Source organism: Argentina silus, assembly GCF_951799395.1.
Source record: "Argentina silus genome assembly, chromosome: 16".
NCBI classification, from domain to species: domain Eukaryota; kingdom Metazoa; phylum Chordata; class Actinopteri; order Argentiniformes; family Argentinidae; genus Argentina; species Argentina silus.
Genome location: NC_139670.1, coordinates 6,163,425 through 6,182,550, shown reverse-complemented (window position 1 = coordinate 6,182,550; position 19,126 = coordinate 6,163,425). Strand labels below are relative to the sequence as shown.

At 49.5% G+C, this 19,126-nt stretch overlaps 1 protein-coding gene across 1 annotated transcript in view; it reads left to right on the top strand.

Moving 5' to 3' along the window:
- The window catches only part of LOC310817033 (CASK interacting protein 2), a 31,842-nt gene extending 13,673 nt beyond the window's left edge, over nt 1–18,169 (top strand). Inside the window, exons 3-20 of the mRNA XM_083687435.1 lie at nt 1,949–2,046; nt 2,212–2,357; nt 3,054–3,149; nt 4,041–4,171; nt 5,142–5,250; nt 5,498–5,606; nt 5,752–5,846; nt 7,016–7,133; nt 8,397–8,525; nt 9,390–9,526; nt 9,795–9,858; nt 12,409–12,491; nt 12,573–12,683; nt 12,840–12,941; nt 13,156–13,294; nt 13,483–15,696; nt 15,843–16,095; nt 16,177–18,169. Of these exons, the coding sequence (XP_083543561.1) occupies nt 1,949–2,046; nt 2,212–2,357; nt 3,054–3,149; nt 4,041–4,171; nt 5,142–5,250; nt 5,498–5,606; nt 5,752–5,846; nt 7,016–7,133; nt 8,397–8,525; nt 9,390–9,526; nt 9,795–9,858; nt 12,409–12,491; nt 12,573–12,683; nt 12,840–12,941; nt 13,156–13,294; nt 13,483–15,696; nt 15,843–16,095; nt 16,177–16,273 (4,231 nt within the window). The 3' untranslated portion in view covers nt 16,274–18,169. The remainder of the gene's footprint in view (nt 1–1,948; nt 2,047–2,211; nt 2,358–3,053; nt 3,150–4,040; nt 4,172–5,141; nt 5,251–5,497; nt 5,607–5,751; nt 5,847–7,015; nt 7,134–8,396; nt 8,526–9,389; nt 9,527–9,794; nt 9,859–12,408; nt 12,492–12,572; nt 12,684–12,839; nt 12,942–13,155; nt 13,295–13,482; nt 15,697–15,842; nt 16,096–16,176) is intronic.
- Nucleotides 18,170–19,126: the final 957 nt, after the last annotated feature.

Sequence of the window (19,126 nt, the reverse complement as noted above, 5' to 3'; positions counted from 1 at the left end):
TCATCGGCTGCATGTGTCAGCATGCAGGGTCTGTCCAGCTTGGGGGGTGATATACAATAAGAGTGTTGAAAGCAGTCAGTTCATCCGTGGTGGTGGTGGGAGGGGGGAAGGGGGAAGGGGGGGGGGTAGGAGTGCTGAGGGACTGAAGACAAGAATTGGGAGGTGAGTAAACAGCCACCAATCAACACTCAATCAGAGTGCTGTGTGTGTGTGTGTGTGCTTGTGTGTGTGCTTGTGTGTGTGTGTGTGTGTGTGTGAGTGCCTGTGTACATGCGTGCGAGCAAGCTTGTGTTAGAGAAAGAGAGAGACAGAATGAAAAGATAAAGAGGGGGATCGCCCATTCTCCGATTTCTACCTCCACCAGCCTCCCTCCACCGGATCAGACATGCTAGTCGCGTATCTAGTACATATCTGACGAAGGACCGGGGAACCCAAAACAAAGACCACCACAATCTGGAGATGAACAGATTCTGCTAACATGATTGGATCCGTTCCAGCATCACCAGGCGACGTAACGCGGGGCGACAGCAACAATCCACTCATATTATTGTTGTCTGTCATGTTCCTGGAATATCTGGAGAGTGTTTTTGAACACTTTTTAAAAAATGTCCAGCTGTTATGTCCTTGATGTGCCTGTGTCTCCTATGAGCAGAGTGTCTGCCTGTGTTAATGGCTCAGTGTCATTGTGCACCGGTGACAGAACATTGCCTGGCTTCTACTCAGACAAGGAGATTATACGCCATCCAGATCTATAATGGAGTTAGACAATACGTTTTCACTCCCCCCCCCCCCCAGTCACGCTCACACGACAGGGACGGGAAGGAGGCATGGAAGGAAGGAAGGAAGGACAGACAGGTTTCTTGGGGAAACTTGTTTTTCATTTGATGATGATTTGATGATGATTTTTTTTTCCTTTTTTTTTTCTATTACTTTGTGACGGATAGACTGGAGGATCTATGATGTACACATCACTCACACACACACACACACACACACACACACACACACACACACAGTCTTTTAGCTGAGGTGATTTAATTGAAGCCCAAGGAGAATCTATGATGTACACATCAGACACACACTCTCACACATGTTTCTCTCTAGGATAACTGGGTGTCAGAGAGAGTGTGCTGTCCCTTATACTCCAGGCACAAAGAAAACTAGTTCTGAACCCAGTCCCCTGACACACACCCACACACTTCAACAGTTCTATATTTCTCTAGGCCCAACTTAGTGTTGTTGCTGTTATTGTAAGTGTAACTCAAAGTCAGACAGCGCTAAGGTGGCCAGTGCCACCTAAGGCAGGGAAGACTTACGGCCTTGCTCAGAGCTCGGGCCTCGGGGAGAGACCTCCCGGTATTCTGGGAGATGGGTCCAGGGCCGAGGCTGGTGGTAGATGAGTCCAGGCCAAGGGTGAGGATATGAGAAATGTCTGGGCTGCAGGGCAGTAACTCACCTGCTGCGCTGTGGTCCTTCACCACGTCAGACTCACTGGAACACTCCGCTCCTCTGGACTGACGGGAGAAAACACACACACCTCAGATTTATGTTTTTAATTTGTCCCTCGGTGGAATGTATGACATGCCCCCCCCCCCCCCCCCCCCCCCCCAAGACCCTGCACGCACACACACACACACACAGTCCTGTCTGAGGTGCTATGAAGGCTCATCTCTTGTATAGTCATCAGTGAGATTTACACTGCCTCTCATCTCCCTCTTGCTCTCCCTCTCTCTCTCTTATCTCTCTCTTTCCCTCTCTCGCCCCCTCTCTCTCTCTTATCTCCCTCTCTCCCTCTCTCTCTCTTATCTCTCTCTCCCTCTCTCTCTCGCCCTCTCTCCCTCTCTCTCTCCCTCCCTCTTTCTCTCTTATCTCCCTCTCTCATCTCTCCCTCTCCCTCTCTCTCTCCCTCCCTCTCCCTCCCTCTCATCTCTCTCCCTCTCTCCCCCAGGTTTTCAGCTCTCCACCATGCTGCTCTCACAGGCACCAATGAGCTGCTGTCTCTCCTGCTGGAGTCCCAGGCCACTGTGGACATCAAGGACACCAACGGTGAGAGCCTATCAACTGTAATAAACGGCCTTAAGCATCGGTTAGAGAACCTATCAATCAATCCCTCTGTATTCATTGACCCTCCTCTTTGTGTCTCTTTCTCTCTCAACCACCCCCACCTTGTTCTCTCTCCCTCTCCCCCCCCCTCTCCCCCCCTCTCCCTAGGTATGCGTCCTCTCCACTATGCAGCTTGGCAGGGGAAAGCTGACTCCGTCTTGCTGCTCCTGAGAGCTGGAGCTTCAGTCAACACACCCTCACACGACGGACAGATACCCCTCCATCTGTCTGCACAGTATGGACACTATGAGGTGGTGAGTGTACACACACATACACACGGACACATGGACACACACACACAGAGGCTCAGGGCTAAGTTACAAGCCACGGCTTCCATTACTGTGAAATACCTCCCTCCGCTTTTGTGTCTAGGCCCTGCTTTGTCCACAAACAATACTGCCCCCCACCTGGGTTTCTCCGAGTGGTGGGACCTGTGAACACAGCTCTCAGAGGATGTGGACAGGAGGGACCGGGTCTGAAGGAGACACCAAATCCACACATTCCTTCTATCAGTCTCACCTTTTGTAATGGAATGTGTTATCGGATACACACCTTACTTGATCACGTCATGTAGGAGAGAGAGAGGGGGAGAGAAGGACAGGGGGAGAGAGGGATGGGAGAGAGGTATGGGAGAGAGGGATGGGAGAGAGGGATGGGAAAGAGGGATGGGAAAGAGAGAGGGGGGAGGGAGAGGGAGGGAGGGAGGGGGAGAGAGGGTGAGCTCCCCAGTGTTGTCTGCCCTCTCCTTTCACTTCCCCTGACCCCTCCATTGTACCATGGTATCACTCCACCTGATCTGGGTAACATACACACTGCCTGTGTGTGTGCGCGTTTGCGCAAGTGTGTGTGTGCACGTGTGCGTGTGTGCGGTGGTGATATTTCTTACGGTCCTCTGAGGTTACTGATTGTCGTCATCACCCCCCCCGCCCCCTCCCCCCTCTCTCTTGCAGTCTGAGATGTTGTTGCAACATCAGTCCAACCCCTGCCTGGTCAACAAGGCTAAGAAGACCCCTCTCGACCTGGCCTGTGAGTTCGGCAGAGTGAAGGTGAGTCCACAGGGGCGTGTGTGTGTATGTGCGCATGTGTGTGTGTGTGTGCTGCTCACTTGTGTGAGTGTGTAGTGGTCCACTAGAGTGTATTCATTCTTTGTGATCACATTTCTACGCACGCAATGTCTCCCTTTTCTTCAAACCCACTTTACAGCCCCAGACAGAGCCGATGTAGAAAGTTGTGGGGAGTGTGAAGGTTGTTTATATACAGTTTGTGTGTGTTTGTCAATGTCTTCCAGAGGGCATGTGATGGATAGAGCGGGGGGGGAGGTCTGTGTCAAACATCTCACATAGCTTAGATTAACTACCCAGCTAAAATAAGATTTTTTTTTTTTAAGCTAAAGGGAAATGGGTTTTTGCTATGCTGTGCGGACACACAAGTTCACACGCGCACACACATATGCGCGCACACACACTCTCTACAGTACGGTCTGTTTTTCTGTCAGAGTTGTGGATTAAGTCTTGTCGTGGAATATTAGCTGGCCCTGTAATTCAGATTTAACCGGAGCGGAGTTCTCACACACACACTCTCACACACTCTCACACACTCTCACACACACTCTCACACACCCTCTTCCCCATGTCTGTTAATCTCCTGGAGCTCGGAGAGTGAAAGGTAGAGAATAGCAGGCTTTAGGCTGAGGGCGACAGTAGGCTCCGGGCAGGGCTTTGTGTGTGGAACAGCAGTCTGACTAAAAGCAGCAGGGGTATCTTTAGACACCGCACGCGGGGACAGTTGCTAGGCAGGGTTTTATATCAGCTCGTTGGCTGACCCCCATGACCGTGTATGTATGGGAGAAATGTATTTAAATTTATGAATTCTGTGTGAATTATTTAATATGTCGCGTTTCATTCTTCTCTCTCACACACACACACACACACACATAGGTGGCCCAGTTGTTGTTGAGCAGCAATATGGTGGTAGCTCTGTTGGAGGGGGAGGGGCATGATGGGTTAGACGCTGCCACTAACACGCCCCTACACCTGGCCGCACGGAACGGACACAAAGACATCATCAGGTCAGAGGAGTGTCTGTCTGTCTGTCTGTCTCTCTCTCTCTCTCTCTCCATTCTCTGGATCTGCCCAGTTCCACATCCTCATCCCTTGCTCTAATGTGTGTGTCTGTGTGTCTGTATACCAAGCAACCCCACCCTACAGTAGTAACCCTGACATGCCTGTTAATGACTCCTATCCTCCCTAAACCAACACATTCCCTGGATAAGCCCACTCCATCCCTCATCCACATCCTCCTAACTGGGAATGTGGGATATTAGACATGGAGGAGAGAGAGAGAGGGCGACGCCTCGTAGAAAAAACACACTTTATTACCAGGAACGCCTTGGAATCCCCACCCAAGTGTCTCCCTTTCACGGTTGCCTTACAGGGGGGAAAGTTCCGGGATAGACTGCAGAGAGTGAAGGGGGACTGTAGGTTAACTCAGCTTAACACTGCTGGACTCAACCTTGGGTTGATGAATAAGCCTCCTCTCCTCCTCCCCTCCCCTCCCTCTTCTCTTCCCCTCCCCTCCCTCTTCTCTTCCCCTCCCTCTTCCCCTCTCCTCTACTCTCCTCCCCCCTCCTCATCTCCCCTCTCATCCGGAGTATTTCCTCCGCGTGGGAGTCTGTAGATCCTCTCACACACATTCCCTCCCCGTGCCATGCATTCCCAGAGGAAAGCATGGATTCCCAGCAGATTCCCAGCAGATTCTCTCCTCCACAGCTGTCTGAGTCTGATGCCCTAAAGCATTCCTCCAGCTGGGCTTGCCTGCCTAGGGAGAGACATGTCTGTGTGTCTGAATAACATGTGTTTGGCTAATTGTGTACAGTGTGCAGAATGTATGTTTTGTTGTGTGTGCTCTTGTAGATGTAGACATTATGAATGTGTGTGTGTGTGTGTGTGTGTGCGAGGGCGTCTGCGTGTGTGTGCGCGTGTGTGTATATGTGTGTGTGTGAGTGTAACACCTATGTGTATATGTGTGTTGTCTCTCAGGTTGCTGCTGAAGGCTGGTATTGACATCAACAGGGCCACCAAAGCTGGGACCTCCCTGCACGAGGCTGCCCTCTATGGCAAGACTGAAGTAGTGCGGCTGCTGCTGGACGTAAGTTCAGGCCCTGGTGTCAGGCTAGACAGGAAACAATAGACAGGAATTATTTACACTTCAGCTTAATATCTTATTTCCTCTCATTGAGGGACAGAGATGTTTTTATTTGATTCTCAGGGTGGATGTTATTCTTTAATATAAAAGGCACGGCGATGGTGACGCACAGTTTCTGCAGTGGGAGTGTGTTTTCCTTGGAGAGTGTGAGTGTGAGTGCGAGTGTCTAACAGACTGCTGCTCTGTCCAGGCGGGTATCGATGTGAGCCAGCGTAACACCTACAACCAGACAGCCCTGGACATCGTCAACCAGTTCACCACTTCGACAGCCAGCAAGGACATCAAACTGCTCCTCAGAGGTAAAACACAGCACAGCAAAACAACCTATCCACATCTAACTAAACAATGAAACCATTTCCTCTCCGACATGTTAAATACTGTATGTCTCCCCTCTCTCTCTTTCTCTCCCTCTCTCTTTCTTTCTTTCTTTCTCTCTCTCTGTAGAAGCATCGGGGTCTCTCCAAGTGAGAGCATTGAAGGATTACTGGAACCTCCATGACCCCACAGCCCTCAACCTTAGAGCTGGAGATCTCATCATGGTAAACTGTGTGTGTGTGTGTGTGTATGTATGTATGTGTGTGCGTGCATGCGTGTGTGTATTGTGTGTGTGCGTGCGTGTGTATTGTGTGTGTGTGTGTGTGTGTGTGTGTGTGTGTGTGTGTGTGTATTGTGTGCGTGCGTGTGTATTGTGTGCGTGCGTGTGTATTGTGTGTGTGTGACCTGACTCCTCGGCTTTGTTGTGCTTGTATTTGTGCCCTGTGGGTGCCTGCTGCAGAGTTATGGCCCCAGTGGTTATTCTTATCTCTCTTGATGGCTTGGTCCATGGCCCACACCATCACCTGAGACCTTTATGACAGTTATCTTCTTGTTTGTGTGGTTTATTCAAAATGTCAAATATGAGGTGTGTTTTTCTGTTGCACGGTGATGGGTAAAGTTTGTTGCTAAAGGTGAAGGTGTGTGGTAATTTGGTGTACCCCATGTAAGTGTTTTTTCTTGTGGTAGAGGTTTGTTTGTGAGGTATTTGTGCAATTAGGTGTACTGTGAGTTTCGAGGTGTGTTTTTGCGGTAATTTGGTGTACACTGTTTGAGAGAGAACTGAGAGCAGCAGGTAGGGACACGCTCCTGTCATTCTCTCATTAGTGTGTGTGTGTGTGTGTTGGTGGGAGTGGGGGGGGGGGGGGTTTGCGTGCATCCTGATGTGAGTCATACCTTAATTTTCCTGGATCCTACTGTTTTTGGACTTGTGTCGTTGTATTCTGTGACACGCCTCTGGGCTCAGTCATGTTTGCTTTTGTCCCTTCCGTGCATTTGTTCAGACTCACTCAGCCAGTGTGTGTTTGACTGTGTGTGTGTGTGTGTGTGTGTGTGTGTATGTATGTGTGTGTCCCAAAGCCTGCTCATTACCGTGTAAAAGCATGCCCTGCGGCTTCAATACAGTTCATGCATAGTTCACACCAAAAGACGTCACTTGCTAGCCGACTGCAGTTGTTTGAGTTGTCTCTCAAAGTCAACAACATTGTCTCCTCATAGATCATAGACTCCCAGTAACGACACAATACTGGCCCTTTAACAGGAGATGGCTCTGTGTAAACTGGGCTATACTGTAGACTCAGCCAGTAGTATTGGTTTTGGTAGAGGGGGCAAAGACAGAATCCCTCTACTCCCACCCACCCTGGATGAAGCAGCCATGTGATTGGTTGATTTACAGGTCTTGGAGCAGCACATGGATGGGCGGTGGAAGGGTCACATCCATGACAAACAGAGGGGGACGGACAGAGTGGGCTACTTCCCCCCCTCTGTGGTGGAGGTCATCAGCCGGAGAGCAGGTACACACACGCACACACACAACTACATTCACACTCACACGTACATACCCGTGCACACACACACACCTTCAAATTTAGCCTGGTTCCACAATAGAATACCCCCACACTAGGCAGCAGTAAATACCCTATGGTATTCCATACAGCAGGCCAAACACTTACAGGTCCCATAAAGAACTCTCAAATATCACACACACACACTCTCTCTCTATACACCCACAGTTTAATAGGCTTAGAGAGCCAGATTGGGAAGTGTCAGCTCAGTTCGAAAGCCGTGACACTGTCTAGTACTGTATGCCCGAGTACTGTGTGTGTGTGTGAGTGTGTGAGAGAGAGGAAATCCTAGTTTAAAGCTCAGTCGTTGACGGGTCCTTATTGCGTGAGCGAACTCAGCTGTGTGTGTGTGTGTGTGTGTGTGTGTGTGTGTGTGTGTGCACAGCGATATTGTCAACAGAGTGTCAGCATCCCTCTGCCTCTACACACAGAAGCACTGTAAGCCTTCTCAGCAGAACTGCTGATCTCACAGCCATATTCAACAGCCATTATGTAACGCTAAAGGGGATTTATACCATAGAAGGGATAGAATTCATGACTAGTGGAATAGCACATCTCTTTCCTTGAGGGTTCTAGTGTATACAGTACCAGTTTTTGACTCCCTCACCACTCACAGGATATACACTCACCGGGCACTTTATCAGGAACCACTATACTAATACTGGGTAGGGCCTCGCTTTGCTCTCAAAATAGCCTACATTTTTCGTGGCATTGATTTCACAAGATGTTGGAAACATTCCTTTGAGATTCCGGTCCACGATGCAGATTTTTTTTTTCAGGTGCACTTTCAAGCTGTGAATCTCCCGTTCTACCACATCCCAAAGGTGTTCTATTGGATTCAGATCCGGTGACTGGGAAGGCCACTGAAGAACACTTAACTCATTGTCATGTTCATGAAACCAGTTTGAGACGACTTTTGCTTTGTGACATGGTGCATTATCATGCTGGAAGTAGTCATTAGAACATGGGTAAATTGTGGCCATGAAGGGATGCACATGGTCAGCAACAATACTCAAATAGGCTGTGGCATTCAAGCGATGATTGATTGGTATTAACGGGCCCAAAGTGTGCCAAGAAAACATTCCCCACAAACATTACACCACCTCCACCATGAGAAGGTGTACAGGTGTTCCTAATAAAGTGTTCAGTGAGTGTATGTACACACACACGCTTACACTTCACCTTGTGTCTCTTTCCGCTCCTGGCCCCCAGGGGCCACTCTCTCCCGCCAGGCCTCGTTGCCAAGCCAACGGCAGCACTTCCTGTCAAGAGCTCCTCCCACAAGCATTGGCCCTGCCCCCCAGACTGACGACTCCTACACCCTCTACTACGAACACGCAGGTACACACACACACACACACACACACAGACTCTTCGACTATGACCCTCACCTGGCTCTCACTCCATCACTATTACACACACACACACACACACTCACCCTTACTCACCACACACACCCTCACTCAAACACCCTTGACTTGTACCACCTCTCTCCATCTACCACAATATATCCTTGGACAAAAACCACCCTCCGATTCGTAAGGGAAGTCCACCCCCATCCCCACACCCCCGTACACCCCCCCGTCCTGCTGAGAGTGAGTGCTGACCTCTGCTGGCCCTGTGGTCCTTGGGGTCCCCATACCCCCACGCCAGGCTGGGCCGGGCCGGGCCCAGCAGACAGACAGACCTGCTCCGTCCCGACAGTAAAGTGTGTGTGTTTGTTAGGTGCTCCACCTGGCAGTGTCCTCTCAGCCCCAGCTAGTCCAGCTAGCCCCAGTCAGGACATTTGGGTCCTCAGGAACTCACCCACTGGTAAGAGTGTGTGGACCCCCGCCCCCGCCCCACTCTCTATCCCACGCTCCCCTGTTGTCCCTGTAAAACACCCCTGGTGTCACAGCCAACCCTTGTACACACTGGTAAGGGTGTGTTATCCCCCCCCCCCTCTCTCAAAAACATCACTCAAGTGGGATCCTCTTCCTGAACCCTCAGTGCCTCCAGCCCCTCCTAGCTGCCTAACCCTACCACCCCCCCCCCCAATCTCGGGACCACCCCAGAGCTTGAACCCCCCTCTCTAAACCGTCTCTGCTACCCAATAACCTTTTTCTGTCTCTCTCAGTTCTGTAGGGCATTCCTTTTCCAACTAAGGATCCCTCATGTCTCCACACAACATCTTTGCTACTTACATTCTCTCTCTCTCTCTCTCAGGTGACAGGAACAGTGTTGGCAGCGCTGGCAGCGTGGGCAGCAGCCGTAGTGCAGGCAGTGGGCAGAGCTCAGAGAGCAGCCAGGGCCAGAATGGGACACACCCCCGCCTGCCCGGCGGAGCCCACGACACTGGCAAGGTTAGAACCTCTCTCAAAGACACGATCAAAGAGGGAAAGCCTTGTAACAAAACCAAATAGTGTAATAACTTAATGTAATAAAGTTGTTTAAAAATAAATAAACGGTTGTAAAGTTATTACATTTTCCGTTTAACAAGTTACAATATAACAAGTTATTGTATTATCAGATGTTACAAGGCTGAAGGTCCATACACCAAGAAAAACACTTTGCTCTCTGAGAAGTCACTTCTGTGTATCACTAACCCCAGCCTTCTCTTTCTCTGTGTAGCTGGCTCCCTCTGCTGGTGAATTAGGGGAACAGGACCACAGCAAGCAGCCCGATGGACCCACAGGTCAGTCGCCCACCACACTCCTCCCTTACTTTCTCTTCTTTTCTTCCCCTCGTTCCACAGACACGTACAGCCTCTGTCTATACAACTGTATGAAGAGATGCTTGGTTGGATGATTTAATGTAGATTTAATGTAGTTTGCTTTTACTTGCGATACACGTGATGCTCGTGCAAACGACAGTGTCCCATACAAATGTTTTTCCATCACGGGTGTCAGGCTAGATGGTATTCAGTATCTCTTGCACTAGCTAGACGTATTCAGCATGTGAGGTCATCAGTGTTCCAGAGTATTCCACCTGTCGTGCCAGCCAAGCCTCCAGCCACGGGGCACAGGGGAAATGAGAGAGAGAGAGAGACGCTGAGAAGCTTACAGCACCACAGAACCAATAAAACCCCCCCAGCTCTGCACATTTATACCGTCTGTCAAGACTTCAGTCAGAGTCAGCACACCTCTTTACAGAACCAATAAAGAGCGAGTCTTTGCTCTCTCTCTCTAACCAGTGGCTGTGGAAGAGGAACACGGAGAAGAGATGCTGGGCTTTGCCCCCCCAGCTTAGGATATTCTGCTGAGTAAGGACTTAGCAAAGAGTTCTCAGCTCCTTCAGCTGAACACAGACAGTCAGGGAGAGAGATTGACACATAGCATGGTTACTTAGTTACACATACCATAGAGAGAGAGAGAGGGAGAGGGAGAGAGAGAGAGAGAGAAACTACTGAGAGGGAGAAGGGGAGGAGACAGAGAAACTGGGAGAGAATAACAAGAAAGATGAGAGAGAGAGAGAACAGGAGGTGGAGAAAAAGGGAGGGAGAGGGAGGTGTTGACATTTCCCTGAGGTTCGCCTGCGGAGTGGTGGGAGACTCAGACAGCTCTACAGGTGGAGAGAGAGGTACAGAGAGGGAGAGAGAAAAGAAGAGCAAGAGAGGGAAGGAAAAAGAGAAAGAGAGATGAGGTGCAAAAAGACAGCAGCATCACTCTCCTTCCTGCAGACGGGTAAGACTCAGCACTCCTGTCTGTTACATGTCACCGAGTTGAGATGGTGAAACTGAATTACCCCCCTCCCGTGCCGTCCAATTGCTAGCTTTTCGATGGCGTAGCTGGTTTCTATCAGGTATTTCGGTGACAGTTTTGGAACTTGGCAATACAGAGAACGCAGGTTGGAGACCCCTGTGAGCTCGTCGTGCGAGAAAGCAATACTGTGGTTTGCAGCAATTTGACGCCCGCCACATACCGAAAGGGTTAATTATTGTATCTGCATGATCGTTGAACGTGTAGGACCTTAGATGTACCTGTTATGTCCTAGTTATTCTGTTGATATTACAAGAGACGGTGGAAAGGGGTCTTAAATGTACATTTTGGATATCCTGTACGCCCCTCTAAACACACAGGGATGGGTCTTGTTGATTGCTGTCGTTGTTTTCAGGCTAGAGTTAGCCGAGCCAAGGAGCAGCCTGCCCTGCGTGACAACACCAAGGTTCTGAGTTTGTTTACTCAGCGGTTCTGGGGTGATTATGTGTGTGTTTACTTTGGGATTTTTTTATGGTGGAGCAGCGCTGTGATTTAATTTAAACAAACACACCAACAGCACAGCCATAACCATGCCAGCCAACAGTGTTGGGTTAGGGTATGATCAGGTCCATGTGTAGAGACGGGCACACAGCCTCAGACACAATCAAACCTGCACTGCACTATTCCAACACATGTTGCGTTGGAACTGTAGAGTCGATGTGCAAACAAAGATAATGCGTAGGCTTAAACCAGTGGAGGCTTGTGGAGGGAGAAATCAGAAGACAGGCTCATTGTAATGCATGGGACAGAAGGAGGAATGGATTCAAAGGACACGATTTCTACCTCCACCAGCCTCCGCTGGCGTAAACACGGCTGAGGCAGGTTCTCTGGTCCTGGACCGATGGGCGTAAACGCAGGCCCAGTGGTACCGGCTCAGAGGAACTAGTTGATGTACTCTGTGTGATCATCACAGTGTTCCACAGCTACATGACAAACTGTCTCTCACTGTTACAGTGTCTCATTGTTGGGCTGATATGGTGTTCATAAGGACTGTCTGTACCTGGGCCTCTCTCTCTCTCTCTCTCTCTGGCCTTGAGAGTAGGAGTGTGTTGTGGATGTAGGGGTTGATGAGGTGTGCAGACACACAAACACATGGCCCCTCTCTCCACCCCCAGGGTCAAATAACTCATCTTTAGGTGCTGTTTTCACCCCTGGGGCCTCTAACCTGTTTGGAACTATGGAGGTAGGGAGGGAGAGATAAGAGAGATCAAAACCAGTGCCTCAGGAGAGGGAGAGGAGGTGCATTCCTCTAAAATGTCATCTGTCTGCTCAGTGGGGCCTTTAGAGCCACAAGGTAATTCACCTTCAACTGGAGCAAACCACTAGGCTGTACATAACTGGCTAGGACACCGCTATGTAGAACTACAGAACCTGTAGCTACCTGTATGTTAACATTTACCATGGAGCTGTGTGTGTCTGTGTTTTTCAGTTTTTCTGTCAGGTAAAGGTTGTCATGTACCGCAGGATTAATTGTGTGTGTTTTGTAGGTGGTCCTCGTCGTCAGGTGAATGGAACTCGGACAGGGGAACAGAGTGGTTTCATAAGACCCGAACACCTCCTGGAGGGCAGGGTGAGTTCATCCAGACCGTGTGTGTGTGTGTGTTTGTGTGTGTGTGTGTGAGTAAGTAACACTCTCTGTTCTTCCCTGTAGGACTCTGAGGCTATCTACCAATGGCTGTGTGAGTTTCAGCTGGAGCAGTACACTTCTAACTTCCTCACCTCGGGATACGACGTTCCTACCATCAGTAGGATGACCCCAGAGGTGTGTGTGTGTGTGTGTGTGTTTCCTTGCATCTGCTAAATGACCATGCTATTGAGTCTTTAAAGAATCAATCAGCTCATCAACGGGGTCTTTGGGATCCCTGTGTGTTATCTATGTTAGTAAAAGTCATTCCTAATCTGGTGTTTACCATTCCAGGACCTCACAGCCATCGGCGTGACCAAGCCAGGCCACCGTAAGAAGATCTCCATAGAGATCGGCAACCTGAGCATCCCTGAGTGGCTCCCTGACTACATCCCAGTAAGAGACAGTCACATGACCTCTGACCTCATACACAACTTTACCACATATTGTACACGATTGTATCATTACCACAGTAGAGCTCAAGGTCAGACACACTGCTATAGCGTACTATACATTTGTCAACAACATTCACTCAATGGTCACTCAACCCTGTCTATTTTTCCTCTTTTTCTCTCTACCCTCCTTTTCTCCCTCTCCCTCTCTCTCTCAGGCTGACCTAGCGGAGTGGTTGAGTACGATAGGTCTCCCTCAGTACCAGAAGAGGCTGTGTGAGAATGGTTACGACTGCATCAGCATAGTGAAGGACATCACCTGGGAAGACCTGCAAGAGATAGGCATCACCAAGCTGGGTAAGGGAGGGAGGGAGGCACACACACACACACACACACACACACACACACAGCAGGCTAGGTAGTGTGTCAAAAGTTTCTAAACACATGCCAACTCCAGATGCATCACTTCGGCCACTTACCACGTGCGCGACCTGTGAGTGCTTTATTTTCTTTGCAATTCATACTGAATGTGTTCCTCGTCTCAGGCCACCAGAAGAAGTTGATGCTGGCAGTGAAGAGACTCTGCGACCTGCACCGCTCCCGTAACCATTCTGGCGGGGGGACGCTAAGTCGGAAACCCCCCGCCGCCCTGGAGCTGATGGCCATCGAACACGCTCCCCAGAACACACACACTCACACACGCCCAGACTCCTCCGGCGACTGCTGCCCCTCCCCTCACACCCCCAGGACACTCCTCTCCTTCCAGGACAGCGAGTTGAGCGCCGAGCTGCAGAGCGCCATGATTGGGAGAGCGGGGGAAGGCGTGGGAGAGGGGTTTGGGATGAGAGGGGGGGTCTCGGCAGTGGTCATGTCGGCCATGTCGCTCAGCCAGGAGAGCATCGGAATGCGCTCCCGCGGATCAGGGAATTCAGGAAATTCCGGGAATTTCCCAGGACACCACACCACGCTGGCATCAGCCAGTACGTACAGCCATTCGGACGAGAACTTGGGAAACGGGGGAGGAGGAGGAGGAAGGGGGAGACAGTGGGGAGAAAACCCTGGGAGAGACCAACAGAGATCCACAGAGGTGTTGGACCACCAACGTCAGCCCACCGCCCCGACTACACTGCCCCTCACCCCCCTCACCCCTCCTCTCACCCCCAGCAAAATGCCCCGCTTTGCCTACCCTGCAGTACCCTCCAAACCCAAACCCTGCCAGTCCCCCATCCGTCTCTACCAACCCCACCACCACCACCCCCCCGCCTCCCCCTCTCCCCAAGCCTCCCCCACACAGAGGGCCTTCAGCTATCTCCACGCCCAGGGAGGAGGCACCGAACTGGGCCACCGTGTGTTACCCAAGTCCCTGGCTGGAGCTGTGCCTCTCCCAGGGCCTAAGCCTGGACATGGCATCAATGCTGAGACCCTCAGGGGCCCCAAGAAGCGCAGCCAGAGCTTGACCCGCTACGCCCTGTCTGACGGAGAGCCTGACCAAGATGACGATGAAGCGGCCTCTGAATTTGCTTCCGCGGCCGCCATGCCTTCATACGCCACCCTGGCACGGCGGCCAGGACGGGGCCACTCCAACTCCGCTGTCCAGCGCCACATCAGCCGCAGTCACTCATTCGTGATCCGCTCCAGACGCAAAGGCCCGCCCCCGCCGCCGCCCAAAAGGCTGAGCTCGGTGAGTGGCAGCCAGGCCAGCGAATCAGGAGGAGCAACCGTAGTAGGGACAGGAACAGCAATAGGGACAGACGTGGTGGTAGAGGGAGGGGTGGAGGTGGAAAGCGCTGGTAGTGTGAGGAGCATCGCTGCTAGGTTAGAGGGGAGCGGGGGTAGCCCCTCTAAGAGGGTCCAGGCACCCAGCCCAGGCACCCCTGCCTCCCCCAAACCTGTACCTGCACTGGGCATGGGGGGCTTGAGGAGGATGGGGAGCTTAAAAACGGAGGGGGGAACGGAGAGATCACAGCAGACCAGAGGAACAGAGAGACCAACAGAAGAGGAGGAGAGAGAGAGGAAGAGTGGTTTGGTATTGGAGAGCTCTAAATCCCCTCAGAGTATCTCGGGTGAGAACCTCCCGTTTGCAGAGGATGGCAACCTCACCATCAAACAGCGGCCCAGGACAGGAGCAGGAGGCCGGGCAGAGCCAGAAATCCAGCCCCAGGCTTCTCCCGAACGGCCAAACACGGCTCAGGCCCCAAAGGCTCTGGAGGTGCCCGAGTTCAACCTGAAGGAGTCCGACACGGTCAAACGACGGCACAAGCCCAAAGACAGGGACTCAGAAACACAGGAAGACGCCGCCACCCTCAACGGAGACGACACACACTCACACACACACTGCAGGACCAACAGCTTCCACACACACACAAACGGAGAAGCGGCAATTGACGAGGAAGCTGGTTTTAGATCAGGGACCATCCTAAAGGTTTTCCAGAGAGTAGGCTCAATGGGCAAAGGCCAGAAACCACCTCTGTCCTCCAAGCCAGCCAGTCCTCTCAAACCCCCCGTCACAGCCAAACCAGCAAGCCCCCAGAGGATGGCAACCATGTCCACATCTGGCAGTGCACAGAACCATACAATAACCACTGCTAAATCAGGCAGTACACAGACATACACAACTAACCCTGCAACAGTGAGTCCACAGACATCCATAGCTAGCCCTAAAGCAGCCAGTACACAAAACACAGTAGCCAAAGCAGTAAGTCCTCAGAAGCCTGCTCCTGCCTCCAGACTGCCCCAGCTCAGCACATCCACAGCCTCAGGTAAGATGCACTGTGTTTACGAACATCCCAAGTTTGCCCATGTCAGAGTGAAATGGAGATTAAAGACAAGAATGATGGATTAGTGGTATTGAGTACTTCATATTCAGTATCTCTCTCTCTCTCTCCCTCTCCATTGTCCCACTCAGCTCGTTCACCAGGTGTGACCCTCAATGTGGTCCAGAGTGTTGCATTCACTGCCCCATCCTCCCCAGTTCCAGCCTCTCCCTACCCCCACTCGGGGCCTCTGAGCCAGGCAGGGAGAGCAGGAAAGGCCCAGGCGGCTGGTGCGGCCTACCCGGAGATGCTGGTTCAGAAGAGGCTCGATGAGACCAGCACATCCCTGGAGGCAGCTCTGAAAGTGGTGGAAAATAAACTGGCACAGGACAACAGCACTGATGGGTAAGACATGTGCGCGCACGCACATGCGCACACACACACACACACACACACTCTGACATTTTCCCCTCTCTGTGTTTACAGTGGCAGCAGCACAGTGAAGGCAGCAGGGAACATTCTGGATGACATCGGCAACATGTTCGATGACCTTGCCGACCAGCTGGATGCCATGTTGGAGTAAATCCCCCTCTGCCCCTTCTTCACCAAAGACACTCTGAAAAGGACTACTACTTCTTGGTATCAGTTGCCACATCCATGGCATTCTCCCCAGTCTAAGGTGCGCTTTGGAGGCTCGCAACAGACAATGGTATCAAGAGAATTTCAACCTAAGCACTTACCTTACAGACACAGCTGTGGATTCTGTTGTTGGAGGACCATCAGAGAAAAACAGGAGATGCTTGTGCTAAAACACACACACGCACGCACGCGCTCACACTCGCACAGACTTAACTGAACTGCAGCACATCATCACTCTGCCAAGCAAGGACAGCACAATAACAGACTTTGCAATAACATCAAGCAAGGACAGACTGCAGAGATCTAGTGTGTTGTTATTAGACAGAGCAGAGCCATCTTCCCTCTGATCCTGCTCTCACTCCACCAGATGTGTCTAGAGGACACAGTCGAGCCACTAAAGGGAACAAGGGTCCATTTTTAACATGTATGTTATTTGAAATATGTTATTAGTCTGTACTGTTTGTTTCCACGTGACGTTATCTCCAACGCTTGTTTTTACTTATCAATTATACCTACTGTATATGTTTGTTTTAACAAAGGGAGCTCCTATGTACTTTAAGAAAAATATATTGATGAGTCTTATGATTGTAAAAGTATATTGTGAAAAATATATTAACATTTACTATACAATTTTATTCAGATGCTTATCGCTTGTGACTCGGGTAAACATTTAATTTAATCCAAAATATGTTATCCATGTTCCATATGTATGTATGTGTGTGTATTTCTTCAGTGCTCTATTTTCTTTTCTTTTTTACCAAAGTTGAGTCCAGTCCAGCATTGGTCCTCTTAAAGGTTAGCCTTAAAAAAACAACCCCAGGTGGATTTGGGGAAAGGGGAAAAGTATATTTTTGAAAGCACTATTGTCAAAGGAAAGCACAAGTCTTCTGGTCCAGCTGCAGAGTTTATTAGAGACTGTGAGGTCAATACCTCCATACAGTATATAATAACAGTGTTAGAAGGTTTTACTACAAAGCCTCAGGCTACTTTAAATTGGCCGTACGAAAGTAAGCGTGTTGGGAAACACATATTTCAGTGGTGGTTCATGCCCCTAGGAGATGGAACCTTCCCTGACAAAACCTTTGAACCTTTTATTATTTGTTCTGAATAATTCTCATATGATCTATTGAATGAACCAAATGAAATGGGACCACAGTTTGATAGAATGAAATATGTTCGGATTCACCAGTAGAGTATTATTGTCTGAGGAGAGTGGTGTTTTGAGGGTTTCGAGACCACCCCTTTCTGCACCTCTCCATGACTGTGGTACCAGTAGGACCGGTCCAGACATGTTGTTCTGGGTCAGACATGCACTGTTACAATCCACTACATATACTGTACATGTTTGTATTTGTACCTTCCCCATTGATTGACGTACCAGAGTATCATCCAACCTTCTGTCTGCACCTTCCCTGGCGTATGCCATATGACCCATACATGTAAACTAAAGCTGTTTAGCTACTGTAACTGTTATTTGTTCTATTCAATCACTTCCATGATTTAAGTTGAGTTATCATACATCTTTCTTGTGATATTTTCAATGAGCTTTTTTTTTTATGTGCTTAATGCTATCACAGTTACGTCAATAGCTGCTCTGTTACTTCCTGCCTGTTACTCACAAAGGCCAGTTCTACCCATCATATACTGTAACAATACCCACCTGTACGGCATATACTTATTTATATGACAGTTACGGGATTTCATTCTATAGTAAGAACTAAGATTTAGCACTACTGATTTTCTGGTTTGATTGTGTCGTTTTTAATGCACGTTGTCTCATGAATGACACGCCCCCTCATCTGTTTACTGCTTTAACCATTAAAAGGAGAATTTATACTGAGTCTGTCTGGTGCTGTCTGTCTGACTGGTGCTGTCTGTCTGACTGGTGGCCAAGCAGTCTACGTTACAGCACCACACAGAGAGACCATGAAACTCTTGAGAATTATGTTATTTCAATCAAACATTTCAATATATAAAACCTATTTCCGGATGGATTCACCACCACGTAAACACATACTGTACCCCCCCATAGTTAATGAAGAAAGACATGGACAGCTTGTTTGATCCCAAATGTATAATTGTAATCCTTATCAATACATTGTATAACACAGAGCTTATAACAAGTACTTGCAGACATCTACTCACATGCAGTAGGGTTTGTCTGGGCTGTTCAGATGGCTGGTGTCTGATCTGTAGGGTACTGTACTGTAAGTCTGCATTCAACCAAGAACAATCTCAGAACAATCAACATAACCGAGGATTTCTTTCGACATTCACATCAAAATAAAATGTCCTCATATAATTTATATACAAATCTAATAAAAGAAACATAGGAAAAATAATCTCAATGTAAGTCTTTAAAACGTATAGAGACACTCGAAAGATGTCGAAAGACGTCGAAAGATGATTTACGACAGCGGTGATTCAACGGCAACGGTGCGGACAGGCCGTTAACTCAGGAATGCTTCCGGTAAAACAAACAAAAAAATAACATTGGTTTACTTTGGGTTCGACATCTACAGTAGAACCACACACACGGTCCCTTCAACCATGATTTGACCATGACTGATTGTCTTCATGATCATTGATGATAAATGATCAAATATCATCCTGTATTGCTAAGCGTTCGGTGGATCTTCACCACAAAAGTACAAGAGGACTATTTCAAGCTCCAACAGGTGCGAGAGTCCTCTTTAAATTCCGATTCTGTAGTCATCCATACATATTGACTATTGAGGCAAGCTCATGATTCGTAGGAAGTATTACGACTGGCAACCAATCAGATTGCAGAGATTAA